The sequence below is a fragment of a genome, unplaced genomic scaffold (assembly GCF_019419815.1).
Source record: "Pyrus x bretschneideri cultivar Hongxiangsu unplaced genomic scaffold, Pyrus_bretschneideri_v1 Contig45, whole genome shotgun sequence".
NCBI classification, from domain to species: Eukaryota; Viridiplantae; Streptophyta; class Magnoliopsida; order Rosales; family Rosaceae; genus Pyrus; species Pyrus x bretschneideri.
Window position 1 is genome coordinate 570,870 of NW_025999779.1, and position 15,550 is coordinate 586,419.

A 15,550-nucleotide genomic window follows, 5' to 3' on the forward strand; every position below is an offset into this window, starting at 1 on the left:
AAATCCTTCCTAGAAAAGGTCATAGAATAAAATTCTAGGAAACATAGTAAAATAATAAAACATAAAATAAAAGGTTTCCTATTGAAACTAAAATTCAGACTTCTCAGAAAATCACACTTTTGACTGAACAAATCAACTCCGATTTGGTCCTAAAATGTCTCTTTTGAAAGCTGAAGACGTCCCCTACAAATCCTCAGAAGAAATCTTTCTCAAAATATGCCATCTTGACATCCAAAATACCCAAAACGTCCAGAAACGTCAATCTGGGAAAACTGTGCGCTGGGCCTTAATTTCATCGTTACGGTCAAACGGCTTAGTAGAAAAATCTGGAATTTTGATACAATCATCTTGAAAGGCACATGAACATACTCTAATTGGAATCACTCCAAAATTCATCTGTTTTATCACTTTTTGCTCTACAGGAAGTCGAATGTCCTACATTGAAAATACATAACAAAGTATCAAAATTATACCAAAATAACCAATAAATTAATAGTAAGATTAGGGTAAAATATATGGTATAATATTGACTCATCACCCTCCTAACTACCGCTCCTTGCTTCGGCTTGGGGTCAGCGGCAACCTGACTCCCATCTTTTTCTAGCCATCCTTCCTTTCTCTTTCTTCTCCACCCTCTGCATCTTCCCTCTTTCCCCATCTTTCCCCCATCCTTTCCCAATCCTTCCCACCTATTTCTAGCCCTCCTTCCCTCTTTCCCTTCCATCTTAACCCTCTGCAATCTTCCCTCTTCCCTCTTCTTTCCCCCATCCTTCCCCCTTTATTCCACCCAAAAAGTTGTTTAATTTCTGAACTTTTTCTCTTTTGGTCTTTGTTTTGGCTTCCCTTGAGCTTTTTTCTTTGAACTTTGTCTCAATTCCCATGAGTTGGTCTCAAATGTGGACCTTCATGGCCCTCTTTTGCTTCTGTACTACTTTACGTCGCGCATCCTCAACCATTGGCCTTTGCTACTTGGCTCGTGTGCTTCTCCTCAGTTGTTGGGTGGTTGTTTAAGTGATTTTAGCACTATTTTGTAGGATTATGGGAGTGCTCACTGCGCGGGTGACTCGCTCACCCCCATTTTCTGTTGATCCAATTGTTCCGTTGGTCTATTCTCTTGGTGGTGGTGGTGGCCTTGTGGTGGAGGCGCATCTGGTGGCTACTGGTTTACATTTCAGTCTTAGGGTTTTTTTTGTTGTTGTTCAGTTGGCTACTTTTAGGCCTACCTATTGTATTTTCTTATTTGTTGTTGGGCTCTTATGTAGGTTGTGGGTTACCCTTTTGGCTCTCTTTTCCTTGTACTTATCTTGTTATTTAATGAAAGTAATTTAGCTTGACCAAAAAAAATAAAAAGTTGGACTGCGTTTAAACCTTGGTGATCCATAGCAAATTGTAATAAGATGGGTTAGAATTGAAATGTGCTCAGTTCATCAAAGTTGCATAAGAATTTACATAAAACAAATTCAGCGTTTTAATTTAACAACTCTTTAATATATGTAAATTTTTCTTCATATAAATTGGACACTACGGTTGCACTATAGTCATTCCATGCAAGTCACCTTCAAATTGCACGAGTCCGCAAACCCCCATCAACTCTCTCATCCGTTGGCTACTGTACGTGTGAACAACGCTAGGTCTTACAAAGAACCCTACTCTAGTCTTACACCGTGTAGGTCACAGACACCAGACTTCCCGCCAAAATTAATGTTAATTAATACCAAAACCCCACGCAACATCGCCTACTCGATCATCGCTATCCAGAATGGCGGCAAACCAAAACGACGACGGAACAGTACCAGCGCCGTCTACTGCCGGACTGGCGCTCAACATTGCCGACCTGAACATCAACAGAGAAAACATGTTCCTCGACGATCCCGAGGACTCATACATCAATACCGTACGACCTCTCTCTCTAAAATCTAATTAGGGTTTTCATACAAATTACAGAGGGCTGACATTTTTAGGGTTTCTAATTGGGGTTTGAATTCGATTTAGGTGGCCGGCGACACGCTGTACGCGTCGGCGATTACGTTCGAGGAGCTGAATCTGTCGCCGGAGGTGATACGGGTATAGAGAGATGGGCTTCAAGAGGCCCAGTAAAATTCAGGCAATCACGTTGCCAATGATTTTGTCCCCTCCGTACAAAGACCTCATAGCTCAGGCGCACAATGGCACTGGGAAAACCACCTGTTTCGGGCTCGGGATGTTGGGGGCGGGTTGACCCGAACCTCCGAGCACCTCAGGCGCTCTGCATTTGCCCCACCAGAGAGTTGGCCTTGCAGGTACTCCAATTTTGGTTTTTTTTTTTTCCTTCTTTTTCTCTTATTTGGGAAAATTATATACACAAATGTATTTTACAAATTTTTGGAGCATTGCCCTTAAACTACGGTCGAATTAGAGCTTTGGTCCTTGAAAAAAATTTGTAAGTGTTGATTCCTCAACTTGTCGCAATGTGAAGCAATGGTTCTTTTAGGTAACTCCGTTTTGTGTCCGAGTTGGATAGAAGTCGGTGTTACGATGTTTACAACAAGTTATGGATCAATACTCACTAATTTTTAGTTTACAAACCAATACCTCACGAATTTCTACTTTCTCTAAACAAATAGATTTTTTTTCTTGAAAAGGGACGAGGAACATTACAATAAAGGAACAAGCTTTATGATGAATAATGTGAAAATTTTAAGTTTTGTTTATATTTATAGAAAGGGGATTTGATTGTGGCGATGGTGAATAATAATGTGGCAGAGTTTGGAGGTTATTGAGAAAATTGGGAAGTACACAGGGATAAAGGTGGAGTGTGCTGTCCCAAGTATAAGGGACAAAACCAGTTCTTGTGCAGTGCCAATTCATTCGAGGGCACCAGTATCAGCACAAATTGTGATTGGAACTCCTGGTACAATTAAGAAATTGATGTCATACAAAAAACTCGGTGTGACTTGTGTCAAGGTTCTTGTTTTTGATGAGGCTGATCAGATGCTAGCTGCGGTATGTATGATTAATCCATTCATTCATATGGTACTGCATTTCCTTAGTTTCCGCTCTGGATGCTTTGCTCTGTTAATGTTGTTCTTGATAGTGTTGTGTTGTACTGTATTGGATGTCCATAACAAAATTAATATCTGGGACACTAGATTTAAGGTTGTTTTTCTATTTTTACAGTGTGAGTTGAATACGAGCTGTTGCTGAAATGTATTTCATTTGATTGGCTTGTGATAAGATTTTCGAATTTTGATTGGTGTTGTTTTTGTGCATATTTTCTGCGGGATGGCTTCAAAGATGATTCTTTAAGGATAATGATGGGGATAGGAAAATTTAGCTCTCTCTGCTAGTCTTGTCAAATTATGGTTTACTTCTGTTGCACCTAAGGTTTAAAACGTCAATGCTCATATTCTTTTGCGACGTTTCTGTATATTCTTTCGTGGTTTCTTTCAACATTTTATTAGTTAAACTACCTTTTTGGGGGGTTGAAAGAAGGAAGTTTCGGAAGTAGTTCCCTTTTTGTTTGACTATCAGCATTTTGATGATAAAGAATTTATCTTATTAATCATAATTTAAACATGGTTTATTTTGAGGTTTCTTTTCCGTATTTGTTACATCCTTTTTTTGCAGGTGCTTTTGTTTTCTGCTACATTTAATGAAACCGTTGCAAAGTTCATCTCAAGAGTGGTGAAAGATAGTAATAAACTACCTGTGCAAAAAGAAGAGCTATCTTTAGAGGCTGTGAAGCAGTACAAGGTGTACTGTCCTGATGAACTGACCAAGATTCATGTAATCAAAACCAAAATACTTGAACTAGGAGAGAGATTGGGGCAGAGCATTATATTCATACGGACAAAAGCTAGGGCCAGAATGTTGCATCAACAACTTGTTGAGGAAGGTTTTTCTGTTACTACTATTCACGGTGCCACCACGGCCAAAGATAGAGACAAAATAGTTAAAGAGTTTAAAAACAGTTTAACCCATGTTCTTATAACAACTGGCCTACTTGCTCGAGGATTTGACTCAAAGCGGGTGCTGCCATCCCCCATTCAGTTTCCCTAAAAGAACTTTTCTCCCTTCTGTTTTAAATTCCTTGCAAGATTGGCACTTTCATTTGAAACCTTTTTGCAGGTTAATTTGGTTGTAAATTATGATCATCCAATAAAGCATGAACCATCCCACAGGAAACGGGAACTTCCAGAACCTGATTATGAGCTCTACTTGCATAGATGTGGCCGGACACAGCGTTTCGGTGGCAAGGGTTAGTTTCCTATCAGGAATCTGTCTTGTGTTTTCTGTTTCGTATGTTCTGGCTCTTTCCATGTAATTTAGTCGTCATTAAGAAGGCAGTATAAACATTTCAAAGTTTGAAGTTTTGACTGAGCGTTGTAGAAATATAACTGTGCAGGAGCTGTGTTTAACTTGCTTTGCCTCGACTGGGATCACCTGCTCATGGAAAACATTGAGAAATACTATAATATCCAAGTACCAGAGGTAATACTCTTGCGCCACATCGAACATCAAACTGATTCTTAGGTTAGATAATTTGCACGCAACTATCTGATGTAGTACACAGATGTTAATGAACTTATTGGTATGCTCTCAATGTTTGCAGGTTAAGATCTCTGAGGAAGCTTTTGAAAATGCTCTCAGAGCAGCTGGTTTATTGTAATTGTAGACGTGAGTCAAAGTTTAGACGGAAAAAAGGGAATGTAAATAGGGTAAATACTAGGAGTCCTTTATTAGGAAGGAAGGGTTTTGTATATATCCTGTTTTTATTTGTTTCCTTGTAAGCTACGGATTGTATATGTATTTAGTTCTGAAGAAGAAGTAATATTATGACCACCGTACGTGGAGCCAAATCGACTGTCTTGTCCTTGTATTTTCGAAGGAAAAGAGAGCTGAAATCCATCGGGTTCAACCAATTCTGATGAAACAAAGGTAGCAGCAACTTGTCTAAATTTAGCGATGTCGTAGTATGTGGGAATGAGGATTTTGTTTGAAATTAGAATGCTTGTTAGGTCGTGGCTGGCTGATGCAATCCGTAGTTGCCCTCTATATAATTTTGTTAACTTTACATTATTATCCTGCGATGACAATCAACTTGCTTGATTTAATGACCTTAATGCAGTACTATTTACGTTCTTTTTATTCTCATTGCCTTAGGGCTAGTATGGTATTGCCGTGCTTTAAAAAATAAAAAATAAAAAAAACTGCTTCTGTTGTGTTGTGAGAATAAACAACTGTAAAATATAGATGTTGAGTGTTTGGTAAACTCTTTTATGTAAAGGTGCTTTTAACAAGTTAAAAAAAAAAAAAAACAAGGTTTGAGTGTAGAGTGTTGAGTGTTTGGTAATTTTTAATTTAAATTGATGTGAATATGTTAAATGACTAAAAAAAGATATAGTATTTAATGCAATATAATAATTGTCAAAGAGAAAAATGTAGGGGCAATGATTATAATTTTGTAAAATATACGAGGGTATACTTGCTATTTAAAATTTCATTAGATGGACATTAATTACTATGCTTTGAAAAAGGAAAAAAAAAAACACACTTCTTTTAGAAGCATGATAGACCATACTATTTTTCTATGTTTCCCTAATGTTTCAAATTTTTTAATAAATTGTTTTTTTTAAAGCACCGTAATTCCAAACCAGCCTTTAATGCAGTACTAATTAAGAATAGATCATTAATTAATTACTAGTTAATATTGTCACATCCCGGCTCAGGACAGATCACTTCCCGGGCCCGCTCCAACACCGTAGCACGATATTGTCCTCTTTGGGCTTACCATTCCCTCACGGTTTTGTTTTTGGGAACTCACGAGCAACTTCTCAGTGGGTCACCCATCATGGGATTGCTCTAGCCTCCTTCTCGCTTAACTTCGGAGTTCCTACAGAACTCGAAGCCAGTGAGCTCCCAAAAGGCCTCGTGCTAGGTAGAGATCGAAATACACACTTAAGGATCACTCCCCTGGACGAAGTGGGTTGTCACAAATATCCTCAATTTAAAGCAAGAATTTGAATGATCTTTGTCTTTTTGTTGTTTTTCTAATCTTCAAATCATCACATTAAGTTTTGGTTTCATTTTGGCGCTCATATTTTATTATTGATTAGATTGTGATACTTTTCTTTCCAACGTTAGAAAAGAATACACATCTGTATCGCCCCTCCCTTGATTTTGATTATAAGCTGTGTGTTGATAGGATTAAAAGCACACCACAAAGTAGCACCCAAATGTCCTATTGATTTTCCTTATTAACACTAAGATTTGTCAATTGTAGCATATGAATATAAGGATCTTTCCTGCAGAAGATTGTTTTGTCTAAGTACTTAAAATGTCACAAAAACTGGGCTGCTGTCCCTATTGGCCAGCCACCGAAAAATAATTACTAGACCAACTTACACTTATTTAAAGTCGATGAAATTTTATATGCAAACACTAGACACACAGAGCTATACTCACACAAATTTTTGGGATTTTTGGAGTTGATTTGCTATTTAAATTAAATCGAACAAAAACAGGACAGAAACGGATTTTAAGTAGTTCACAAATTAAGAAAAACGAGTTAGGGGAATTGCTATCCACCACCAAATAATTATGCAAACATGTTATGTTTCACTCAAATTCCTTCTATTTCCGGATGAAGATGCTCAAGTTGGCTCAATGTTAGAACTCAACCTATTACTCTTTCTCATGTAGTATGTTAAGAGAATGACGTTTTCCACTTAACTTAGTCCCTAGCATGCAATCTGGAATGGTGTGTTCATAGATTTAGCAAGTAGAAATCATTAAGAACGAAAAGGGTTTGAGTCATCACAAGGCATCGTAAGTACTAGTGTTGTCTTACTTATCCTAGAAATTGGTTCACATGTTAATCATAATTAACAAGTACTACTCTAGAACATATGTACGTCTTCACTTGACAAGGGCAGGCACACACATATTCATAGCATTAGAATCCTAGATACGCTTACTAAACTTATGCATTTGTAGAAAACATATAAAGAATTCATCAATGAGACAAGTAGTGAACCAATTTTCATCCATTCATAAAAGTAATTCAAACGAAATGTCATAACAAACTTGCAATCATATTCAGGGCCTTAAATAGCCCCTAACTACTAAAAATTTAGTTACACATTATTCTCAAATAAAACCAAAAGAAAGACATGGGTTTGAGAAGATAAAACCGAAAGAAGAGAATGCCAAGATTTCCTCATTCATTTCCTTCCTTCCCCAATGCAGCAGCCTTGCCTTTTTACCTTCCTTTCCTTCTTTTTTTTTTTTTCCTATCTTTTTCTTCTTTTTTTACCGTTGGAACTTGCAGCCCTTTACTTCTTTCTTGTTGCCACAATTTTTTTTTATTTCATAACTCACCCCACTAACAGCCATTTAGTGATCACAGTAAGTGAGAGGAAAGGGTAAAACAATTGTAACTCTTTAGGTAGCCTTTATGCTCATTACTCCCACTTAATTTTCCATTTCCTTTGATATTTGAATAGGTGTCAGCTGGCTTGTTCTTGGCTGCATTAGTTTTGTTTGCTAGTTTTATTGGATTTATTACTTTCAATGCTTTCTTGTCAGTTACAAACTGTTTAGCCTCTTGGGAACCTTTTAGTGTTACAACGGCCATAGCTTCTTCTAGAAATATGATATTAGCAATCCGTGAAATGGTCCAGAAAATAGACTTCCGTAGCATTCAAGCATACAAGGCTCATTCTCTAATTCATTCTGAGCTGTCCGAAACTTGCTTCCAAAGTCAGCTGACGTGCATAGGCAGTTTTGATGAATTTGTTACTTAAAATCCCACTTGTGCTATTATTCTTTTCTTTGCTTGACAAATCCTACAAAACACAAAAAGAAAGTAAATAGCTCAAAAATATAAGGAACTAACGAAGAAAAGACAAATGAATTTGATGTAAAATATATATAAATATGAGCTTATCATGTGTGATGAGGAGAAAGATTTAAATTTATCTCTTTTGCTAAAATGGCATGATAATGAACATAAAATCATAGATGCCACGTGGACAGAGGATTTTAAATTACAAAAACTTGTAGGAGTTGTTATTAGCATTTTAAAAAGGTAGAACTCTTCGAAATGTACATTTCTTTTCATGGTGGATAGAGGGAGGGCATGTAACTGGTGGATAGCGGTGGTTGTTAGAGTTTTCTTCTTAACCCACTGCGACTAGGGATGGTCAATGAGTATCTATTCACTTACATAGAGGTCCATTTAATGTAGATACGTGTTAATTGTAGTGCTGAGTGATGAATGTGATATTGGAGTATCCATGGGCACACATCGATCATCTCTACACTGTTAGTTTAAACTCTCCTTCTCTTAATGTAGCTTAGATTAAGTATATTATGTTTAAAAAAAAAAAAACAAAAACGTGGAACAAGATAGCTTTCAAGTGTCAATAATAGCTCTATATTCATTAAAAAGTTTGTTTTGGACAGTTTGTATGATGATCATAAAGCTCTTTGTTTTCTTATGTTTGGAATTTTTTTTTTTTTTTTTTGGGTGGTTCTTGACTGCATGATTTGTTTTGGTTTTTATTTTGACAATAATCAATTTCAACGGTTCATGGGAAAAAAACGTAAGGACCAGCATGATATTTTTTACCTGCTGGCCCAAGTCATTTTATTTATTTATTTATTTAATAATAATAATAATAATAATAATAATAATAATTATTATTATTATTATTATTATAATAGTGATAATAATAATAATAATCTAAATTACATATTAATAGAATGCTCTTTATAAATAAATAAAGGGTTAAAAGATTATTTAGTCTTCTATCACAAAAAAATAAAATAAAAATAAAGATAGTAACGTAATTTCATAAAACAAAATTTTTTCTATTTTTCATCTACAGGTGATTTTAACATCTCCAAATAAAAAATAAAAATAAAATTAAACCTCTCCCTCCCTCTCTAGTCTTTTTCACCCTCTTCTGCTCTCCTTTCAATAAATAAAAAAAAGAAAAAAAGAAAAAAAAAAACTACTTCAGACACATTTTGTGTGTGGGCATATACTAGTAATAATAATACATATCATTCTCATCAACTACAATAATTTCAATCTTGGCTTTTTAGCTAGAATGGTCATTGAGATTGACATATAATTCCTCACTTTGGTCATTGAGATTGAAAATCGATCGAAGTGGTCCTTGAGTTTATCTATTGTAAATCATTTTGGTCATTATGTGAAAAATCCGTCAATACCATCGTTAAATTGTTACGTGGGCATTCATGTGAACACATTTTAAGGATATTTTTGTCAAACCAACCCCTTTTAGCCAAAATGGTCCCTGAGATTAGCATAACTTCTCATTTTAATCCCTGAAAATGAAAATCAATAAAAATTGTCCTAAGTTTGTACATCTTAAATTATTTTGATCATTTCATAAAAAATTTGTCAATATCCTCGTCAAATTGTCATGAGGATATCCTTGTTAAATTATCACGAGAATAATTTGGTGGAGTTTCACCATGTTCACTTAACGAGAATATTTTGGTGGAGTTTCACCACCTTCACATTTTGACAAGTAAACACAGCCAAAATGCTACTAGACCTCTAAGAATGAGTATTCAATAGTTCAAACGCTTATTGCATCTCATTTGTACACATTTTTATATGATGAGTGTTCTAGCCACTTATTGGGTCATATTTTGTTGGAGTTTCTCCATCTTCTCCATCTTCACGGAATGACCAAAATGATTTATGGATATACTTAGAAAGGACTTTATAATTTTCATTGTTAGGGACAAAAGTGAGGAGTTATGTCAATCTCAGGGACTATGTGGCTAAAAAGTAGGGGATGATTTGAAAAAAATACCTTTTAAAATGTGGTCACGTGATTGTTCACGTAATAATTTAACGATTATCTTGTAGATTTTTATTTGAAGGACAAAAATAATGCCACTTGCATATTAATTAAGGGGTGCATAGCTTAGGGGCTACCCATTGAGTTAGGAAGGCCTGTAGGACTCAACACAAAATTCAAACGTACGGAACTTGTATGATACTCCTGGAACAACAATGTGAAAATTAGTTGTATTTTGTCTCTTTGTTGGGCGGTAAAATCCAACTCCATATTCGACATTCGAAACAATAAAAAATTTACCGTATTGTTGACGTTGGACGCGCATTCATATAAAAACAAATCTGATTTTTGTATCAGCGTTTTACGAATAATAAGCCACTACAAATACGAAACACATTATAACAAAATTCCAGAATCACACATTAAGAAACAAAGTGCTCCTAGTATTAGGATGGAGATAACACATTACGGAATAGATATTCCTTGACAGCAAGTGACCTTTTATTACAATAATGAAGTTGACTATTACCCTTACACCACGATATGAGTTCGAATTTTGTTGACTTCTTAATTTAATATCTAATTTAACAAACTATATTTTTACTAACGAAAAAAAAATAATAATAAATAAAAAATTCGTTGACCGGTTGCAAGTTAAACCAAAGATTTCATCTCCTCCTTCCATTTTAACCTAACCGTGCTTATTGAAGTGTGTATTTAGTGATGTGAATAAAAGAAAACTTGGTAACACATGGCCCACGTATTTGCGCGCCAGTTTCATCCGTTCCCACGTGGCAAACGCTGAGCCGCCCACCGCAACCGTCACTCAACAAAATCCCGCTACCAAAACCAAGGAAGATGAGAACCTCCTCGGAGTCGAGGTTGCGCTGAAGCCATGGCGACCCGCCTTGGGCGACGAACGGTAGCTGCGTTGTCGTCTCAGATTCGGAGGTCAACGGCCCACGATTCGTCTCTTACCGCGATCAGCGTCGGCCATGGTGGGTCCCAACCCAGACTGTGGTCTTCATCATCGTCTAGTAAATCTGATAAGGCGGAGAAGAAGAAGCCGGTAGGAGACCGCCTATCGGCGGTAATAGACGCCGTTAACGACAGTAAACTTCCTCCTGAGCTCCGTGGTCGGCGCAACAACATCAGGTTCAAATCCCCAGTTTTAATTTGACCATACTATGATTCTGTTTGCCCACTTTGATTTGATTCGGTAGTTCAAGTTTAGTAGTTTACTCGGATGTTTGATAACCATTTTATTTTCAGTTTTCAGATTTTGTTTTCACAATTTATGTGTTCAAGAATTGAAAACTAACAATTGAGTACTACAGTATTCATCTTCACTTATAAGTCTTATAAGTCTTGATCTTAGATTTGAATTTCGTAGATAGTGAATTAAATACCAAATTAAGTTGCTCACTCTGGGGCTTATCCGAACTCTTCCTCCTTTTAGTGTAAAATATGTCATGTTCAAAAATAAAAAACAACTGAAATGGTTATCAAACGGACGCTAAACATCTCATGACTTAATTTGTTACTGATTTAGCATTTGATAATTATGTGTATGGTGTTTCTTCAACTACGAGAACCACTTACCTGTATTCACAATAAGAACAGCACTTACCCTATGTTACTTATGTGCTAATTTTATTGCCCTTAGATTACAAGCAGTTCATAAACTACATGACTTAAATCGCGACAATTGAAACTACACGTTTCAAAATTTGAAACTTGGCCGAAGCGCAGGCCTACAACGATGATTTGGCTTTTCATTAGATTTGGGTTTTTGAATGTTGGATTATTATTGTTATTTAAATTATGATAATTTTGAATTTGGGATGCTGTGGCAGGTCAGAAACAGATATAATCAATGTGGTGGAGCAAAGAATATGGCATTCTATGGAAGAAGGGCAGTTTGAGAATTTGCCGGGAAAAGGGAAGCCCCTAAACCTAAGTTCAAATCCTCATGCGGACCCAGCTGAGGACACTTTGTACCGAATCCTCTCGAAGAATGGCTGCGCGCCACAGTGGGTTGAGCTCAACAAAGAGATAAGGAGCCAGGTTTCGGAATGGAGAATTGCTCTGAAGAAGGCTTGCGCAAGCAAAAATTGCAACGGGGGCGGGGGTGATCAATCGAAATGGGTTGAAGCTTCAGAGGCTTTGAAATTGCAAGTGAAACAGATCAATAATAAGGTACTGCAGTATAATCTTATGGCTCCTTTCGGCCGTCAAATGTTTGGACTCAACTGGGACAAGGAGCTGGATCGTTTGAAATCGGAGGAACAATAATCCCTGATAGGAGTAGCCGAAATTGAAGATAAGATGAGGGAAATTCGGTAAGATGGTTGGACATGTGAAATGAATACCTATAGATGCTCCGGTAGTTGTATTTGTTTTGGTTCAGGTTAAGTAGCTTCATGTATTGGTATTAGTAGCATAGGAAACCAGATGGTGCTGTAAAAGTTTAAATTGTGCTTGGTTTATCGAATGTTAAAATTCTGGATTTTGATTCGCGATCGCGTGTTTCTTTTGATTCGAATGTGGAATCTGATTCCAAATAATTTCAATACTCAATCTAGGTAAGTAAACATCGTACCAAGAACGGGACTTTAAAATGGTAATCTTCGATCGAAGTTTAAAAGCCTTCATATCCAAATGGGAAAACAACAATGTTTATACATAAAATTACCATCAAAACTGAATATTAATGTTATACACGCATAAGCAACCAGCCAAAGTACTTTTTTCGACCATTTGAATTTTCAATTAAATTATCCACTAAAATGTATACATCATGTTATGGTAATATGTTCATCCTACCGAAGATGTTTTTGCTGCGAGATGAACAAGCGCTCGCTTGTGGTAAGTGGTACGAAGCTTCTTGTATTTCTCCACAAAAGCCCCGAGATCAACCTCCTTGTCGACAAGCTGCTCGTGCAGAGCTTCTGATTCCTCCTCTGTCGTATTCATCGATTCTGCACGAACGAACAAAATTTTCATGTACCAACAAATTGATTGTGATTCATGTCATATATTGCTTGGCAAGAACGAATCCTGAGTTACTGTACAATTTCATATTATCATTACTTCATACCTTGAAGCCTTTGAAGAAGAGAAGACGGGGAACACAGCTTCAACGTTTCTTCTTTCTTTCTCTCGAGCTCATTTAGCCTCTCCTGAGCGGCAGCCAACTCTGTTGTTCTAATTATTCTGCACTGTGACCACAAAAGAAATGGGAAAGAGAGATCCACGATCACAACAACAATTTTGCAACAAGCGCGAGAAACAAGACAACGGTGAAAGCTTACCTGGTTTCTAAGTTCCACCATCTGTGGTTCTTTTTCCAAGTTTTCCCCTGTTTGATAAAAATAAATTTATACTTTGTCTTCCCATGTATAATAAAACAGCAGGAGACAGCTATATTTAAAATAGTAGGTCAGAAAACGAAACAGAGAACTCACTGGATAACTGCAGAGTTTCCCTCCGTAGCTCCTCTCTTAGCTGATGAGGTCAGTAGAAGAAACAATAAAGAACAGAATAAAGACATGTCCTGAAACTGACAGCATTCGAACAAACTATGGAAGCCTTTAAGGAAAGGGATCCCCATTTTTTAATGAAAAATCGGGATTAGTTGTGGGGTCCACATCACTTTGAACTTTAACAACCAAACCACCTATTTTTCAAATTGCACCTCATAGATCATCCTTGCAAAATATTAGCCAAATCACAAATATTTGGGGCATCTAATTGAATTCAAAGAAATTGACGAACACTTTGTTCTAAGAAAACATTGAAATTTCATTGTCATAATTAAATAGGCAACTGGTTTCGGATTGAATTGAAATTTTGCAAGGATGATCTATGAATCGAGACTTACAAAATAGATTGTTCGGATCGTTGACGTTTGATGTGTAGTGGGTCCCACAACTAATCCCTATTTTTATTCAAAAAATGGGGATCCCTTCCCTTAAAGGGCCTAATCTAAGTATGATTATCGCTTTGCCCAAATCAAGATAGCCATTACAGTTCATAAAGTGCTTTTCTAAATAAAAAGGTAAGTGTTGATTATACTGAGAACAATGGGGTGTGTGCAGAAGCATTTGAACCTTAAACAGAAAGGGTACAACACCAAAAGTTAACTAAAACTTACATTATTTTGAATTTTGACCTGATCAAGTGAAAGAAAAAATTGCTGGTATGCATTCTTGTCAGACAAAAGCTTCCGTAGGTCCTCAACACTGAACACATCAATAGGAAAACATAATAATTAGTTACTGATTACTCCACAAAGATGAGATAAGAATTAGATATGATCTGAGAGAGTTACATCCGTATTCGAGATTAAGCAAAACAAACTCACTCACTGAACAACATTTTTCATTTAACAATTATGGTCTTTCAAAGACTGATTAAAATAATGATTGTGTAAACAAATCCTATCATGATACGTAAAACCTAATCTCTGAACTCCTTTTCAACATTCTTCAGTCCACCAAAACGTTCCAAGCTTTGTTTTTAAAAGAACAAGTTCAACAAAACTACCAACTACATTAGACAAACACTTAGTACAGTTAAATTTCACACACAAACATCTCCAGATATCAATGTACAATCTGAAACAAAAAAATTGACAAGTTGATATGCAACAACACATTAATTAGGTGGGCCAAGATCACTGTTGATCAGCTCCGAAACAGAAAAACCATAATTATTCTATAAACATCAGATTTTGGTAGCACCATGATCCTTACCTCTTGTCCTTCAAAACAGTAATAACACCGGCAGCTTCGGCCGGCGAAACATGTAACGGAGATTGTGCCCTTTCTGTTGGCCTTTGGTAACTCATACTGCTAGATGAGGTGCTGCTCGGCGTCCCAGGGCGAGAAGAGGTCGGAGAGTTAACTACAGATGGAGGGTACCATGACTGTGAAGGAGTAACAACCTCCGGTCGCGGCTGAGTGGGCTCCTCCTGAGATCCCCTGTGGACGTACACACGCTTAGAAATTTAGACTTCAGCCTCTCCCGTAATTCACCCAAACTCCATAAAAATAATTTGCAGAAACAAAAATCAACCCAATTTCCACAAATGATTTCGCAAATCGATTCAATTAACAAAACCCATCAATTCGCAGAACAAATTGGACATTTTAACACCGACCCATTAACGAAAACGACAAAAAAATCAATCTCCAGAATCGGAATTCAACCCTTGGACTAACGGAACTACGGTTCAAAATTAAAACCCTAAATTACACCCAGAGGAGAGAAATTACCAGAACTTGAACATGGACATGGCTTTGGGGGGAGCTTGTGCAAGGAATCGAATCGACGGGAAGATTGAACTGTACGGATGACGGCGAAGTTGAGGAATTTGGAAGCTTAAACTGTCCGGTTACGTACGAGAGCTAATTCAACGGTTTACGCCTCCGACGAGATTGTAGTACGCGCGTGGCTTTTGTGCAAGTGGTCGAAGACGTGTGAGAGGAAGAATCGCAGAAGATGCGAGGAAAACAACTTGGAGTCGGGATGGATGGATGGATGCGAATTTCATCATCGACTCTGCCGACATTGGGCCAAATTGGAGCCCAAAAGTTATGGGTGTTCATGTGCTTGTTTGATCAAAAAACACTCAGAGCATTTTCAAATATGATGTCAAATTAAATTATTATGTTAGTTTTTTTAATTAGTATTTTATGTAAAGTTGAATAGAATTTAATATTAAA

General features: G+C 36.8%; 2 protein-coding genes and 1 pseudogene across 2 annotated transcripts; 2 read left to right on the forward strand and 1 right to left on the reverse strand.

Moving 5' to 3' along the window:
• The first annotated feature begins 1,563 nt into the window (after positions 1–1,563).
• Positions 1,564–4,794, forward strand: LOC125469764 (annotated as a pseudogene).
• Positions 4,795–10,611: 5,817 nt separating this feature from the next.
• Positions 10,612–12,338, forward strand: LOC125469791 (dnaJ homolog subfamily C member 28). Its single transcript, XM_048567596.1, has 2 exons — positions 10,612–10,976; positions 11,678–12,338. Exons 1-2 carry the CDS (start codon positions 10,717–10,719, stop codon positions 12,114–12,116), a joined length of 699 nt encoding a protein of 232 aa, XP_048423553.1. The 5' UTR covers positions 10,612–10,716; the 3' UTR covers positions 12,117–12,338.
• Positions 12,339–12,450: 112 nt separating this feature from the next.
• On the reverse strand, positions 12,451–15,272 carry LOC125469790 (vacuolar protein-sorting-associated protein 37 homolog 1). The gene is made up of 7 exons (XM_048567595.1): positions 15,101–15,272; positions 14,579–14,806; positions 13,978–14,065; positions 13,289–13,328; positions 13,136–13,182; positions 12,922–13,042; positions 12,451–12,802 (listed from the first exon to the last, which is right to left on the reverse strand). Exons 1-7 carry the CDS (start codon positions 15,118–15,120, stop codon positions 12,639–12,641), a joined length of 708 nt encoding a protein of 235 aa, XP_048423552.1. The 5' UTR covers positions 15,121–15,272; the 3' UTR covers positions 12,451–12,638.
• Between the last annotated feature and the right edge of the window lie 278 nt (positions 15,273–15,550).

Coding starts and splice junctions, on each gene's coding strand:
- LOC125469791 (XM_048567596.1), top strand. CDS start 10,717: ATGGCGACCCGCCTTGGGCGACGAACGGTAGCTGCGTTGTCGTCTCAG. Junction 10,977..11,677: donor GGTCGGCGCAACAACATCAG/GTTCAAATCCCC, acceptor ATGCTGTGGCAG/GTCAGAAACAGATATAATCA.
- LOC125469790 (XM_048567595.1), bottom strand. CDS start 15,120: ATGTCCATGTTCAAGTTCTG. Junction 13,329..13,977: donor AGGTCAAAATTCAAAATAAT/GTAAGTTTTAGT, acceptor TGACCTCATCAG/CTAAGAGAGGAGCTACGGAG. Junction 12,803..12,921: donor TCTTCTTCAAAGGCTTCAAG/GTATGAAGTAAT, acceptor TCGTTCGTGCAG/AATCGATGAATACGACAGAG.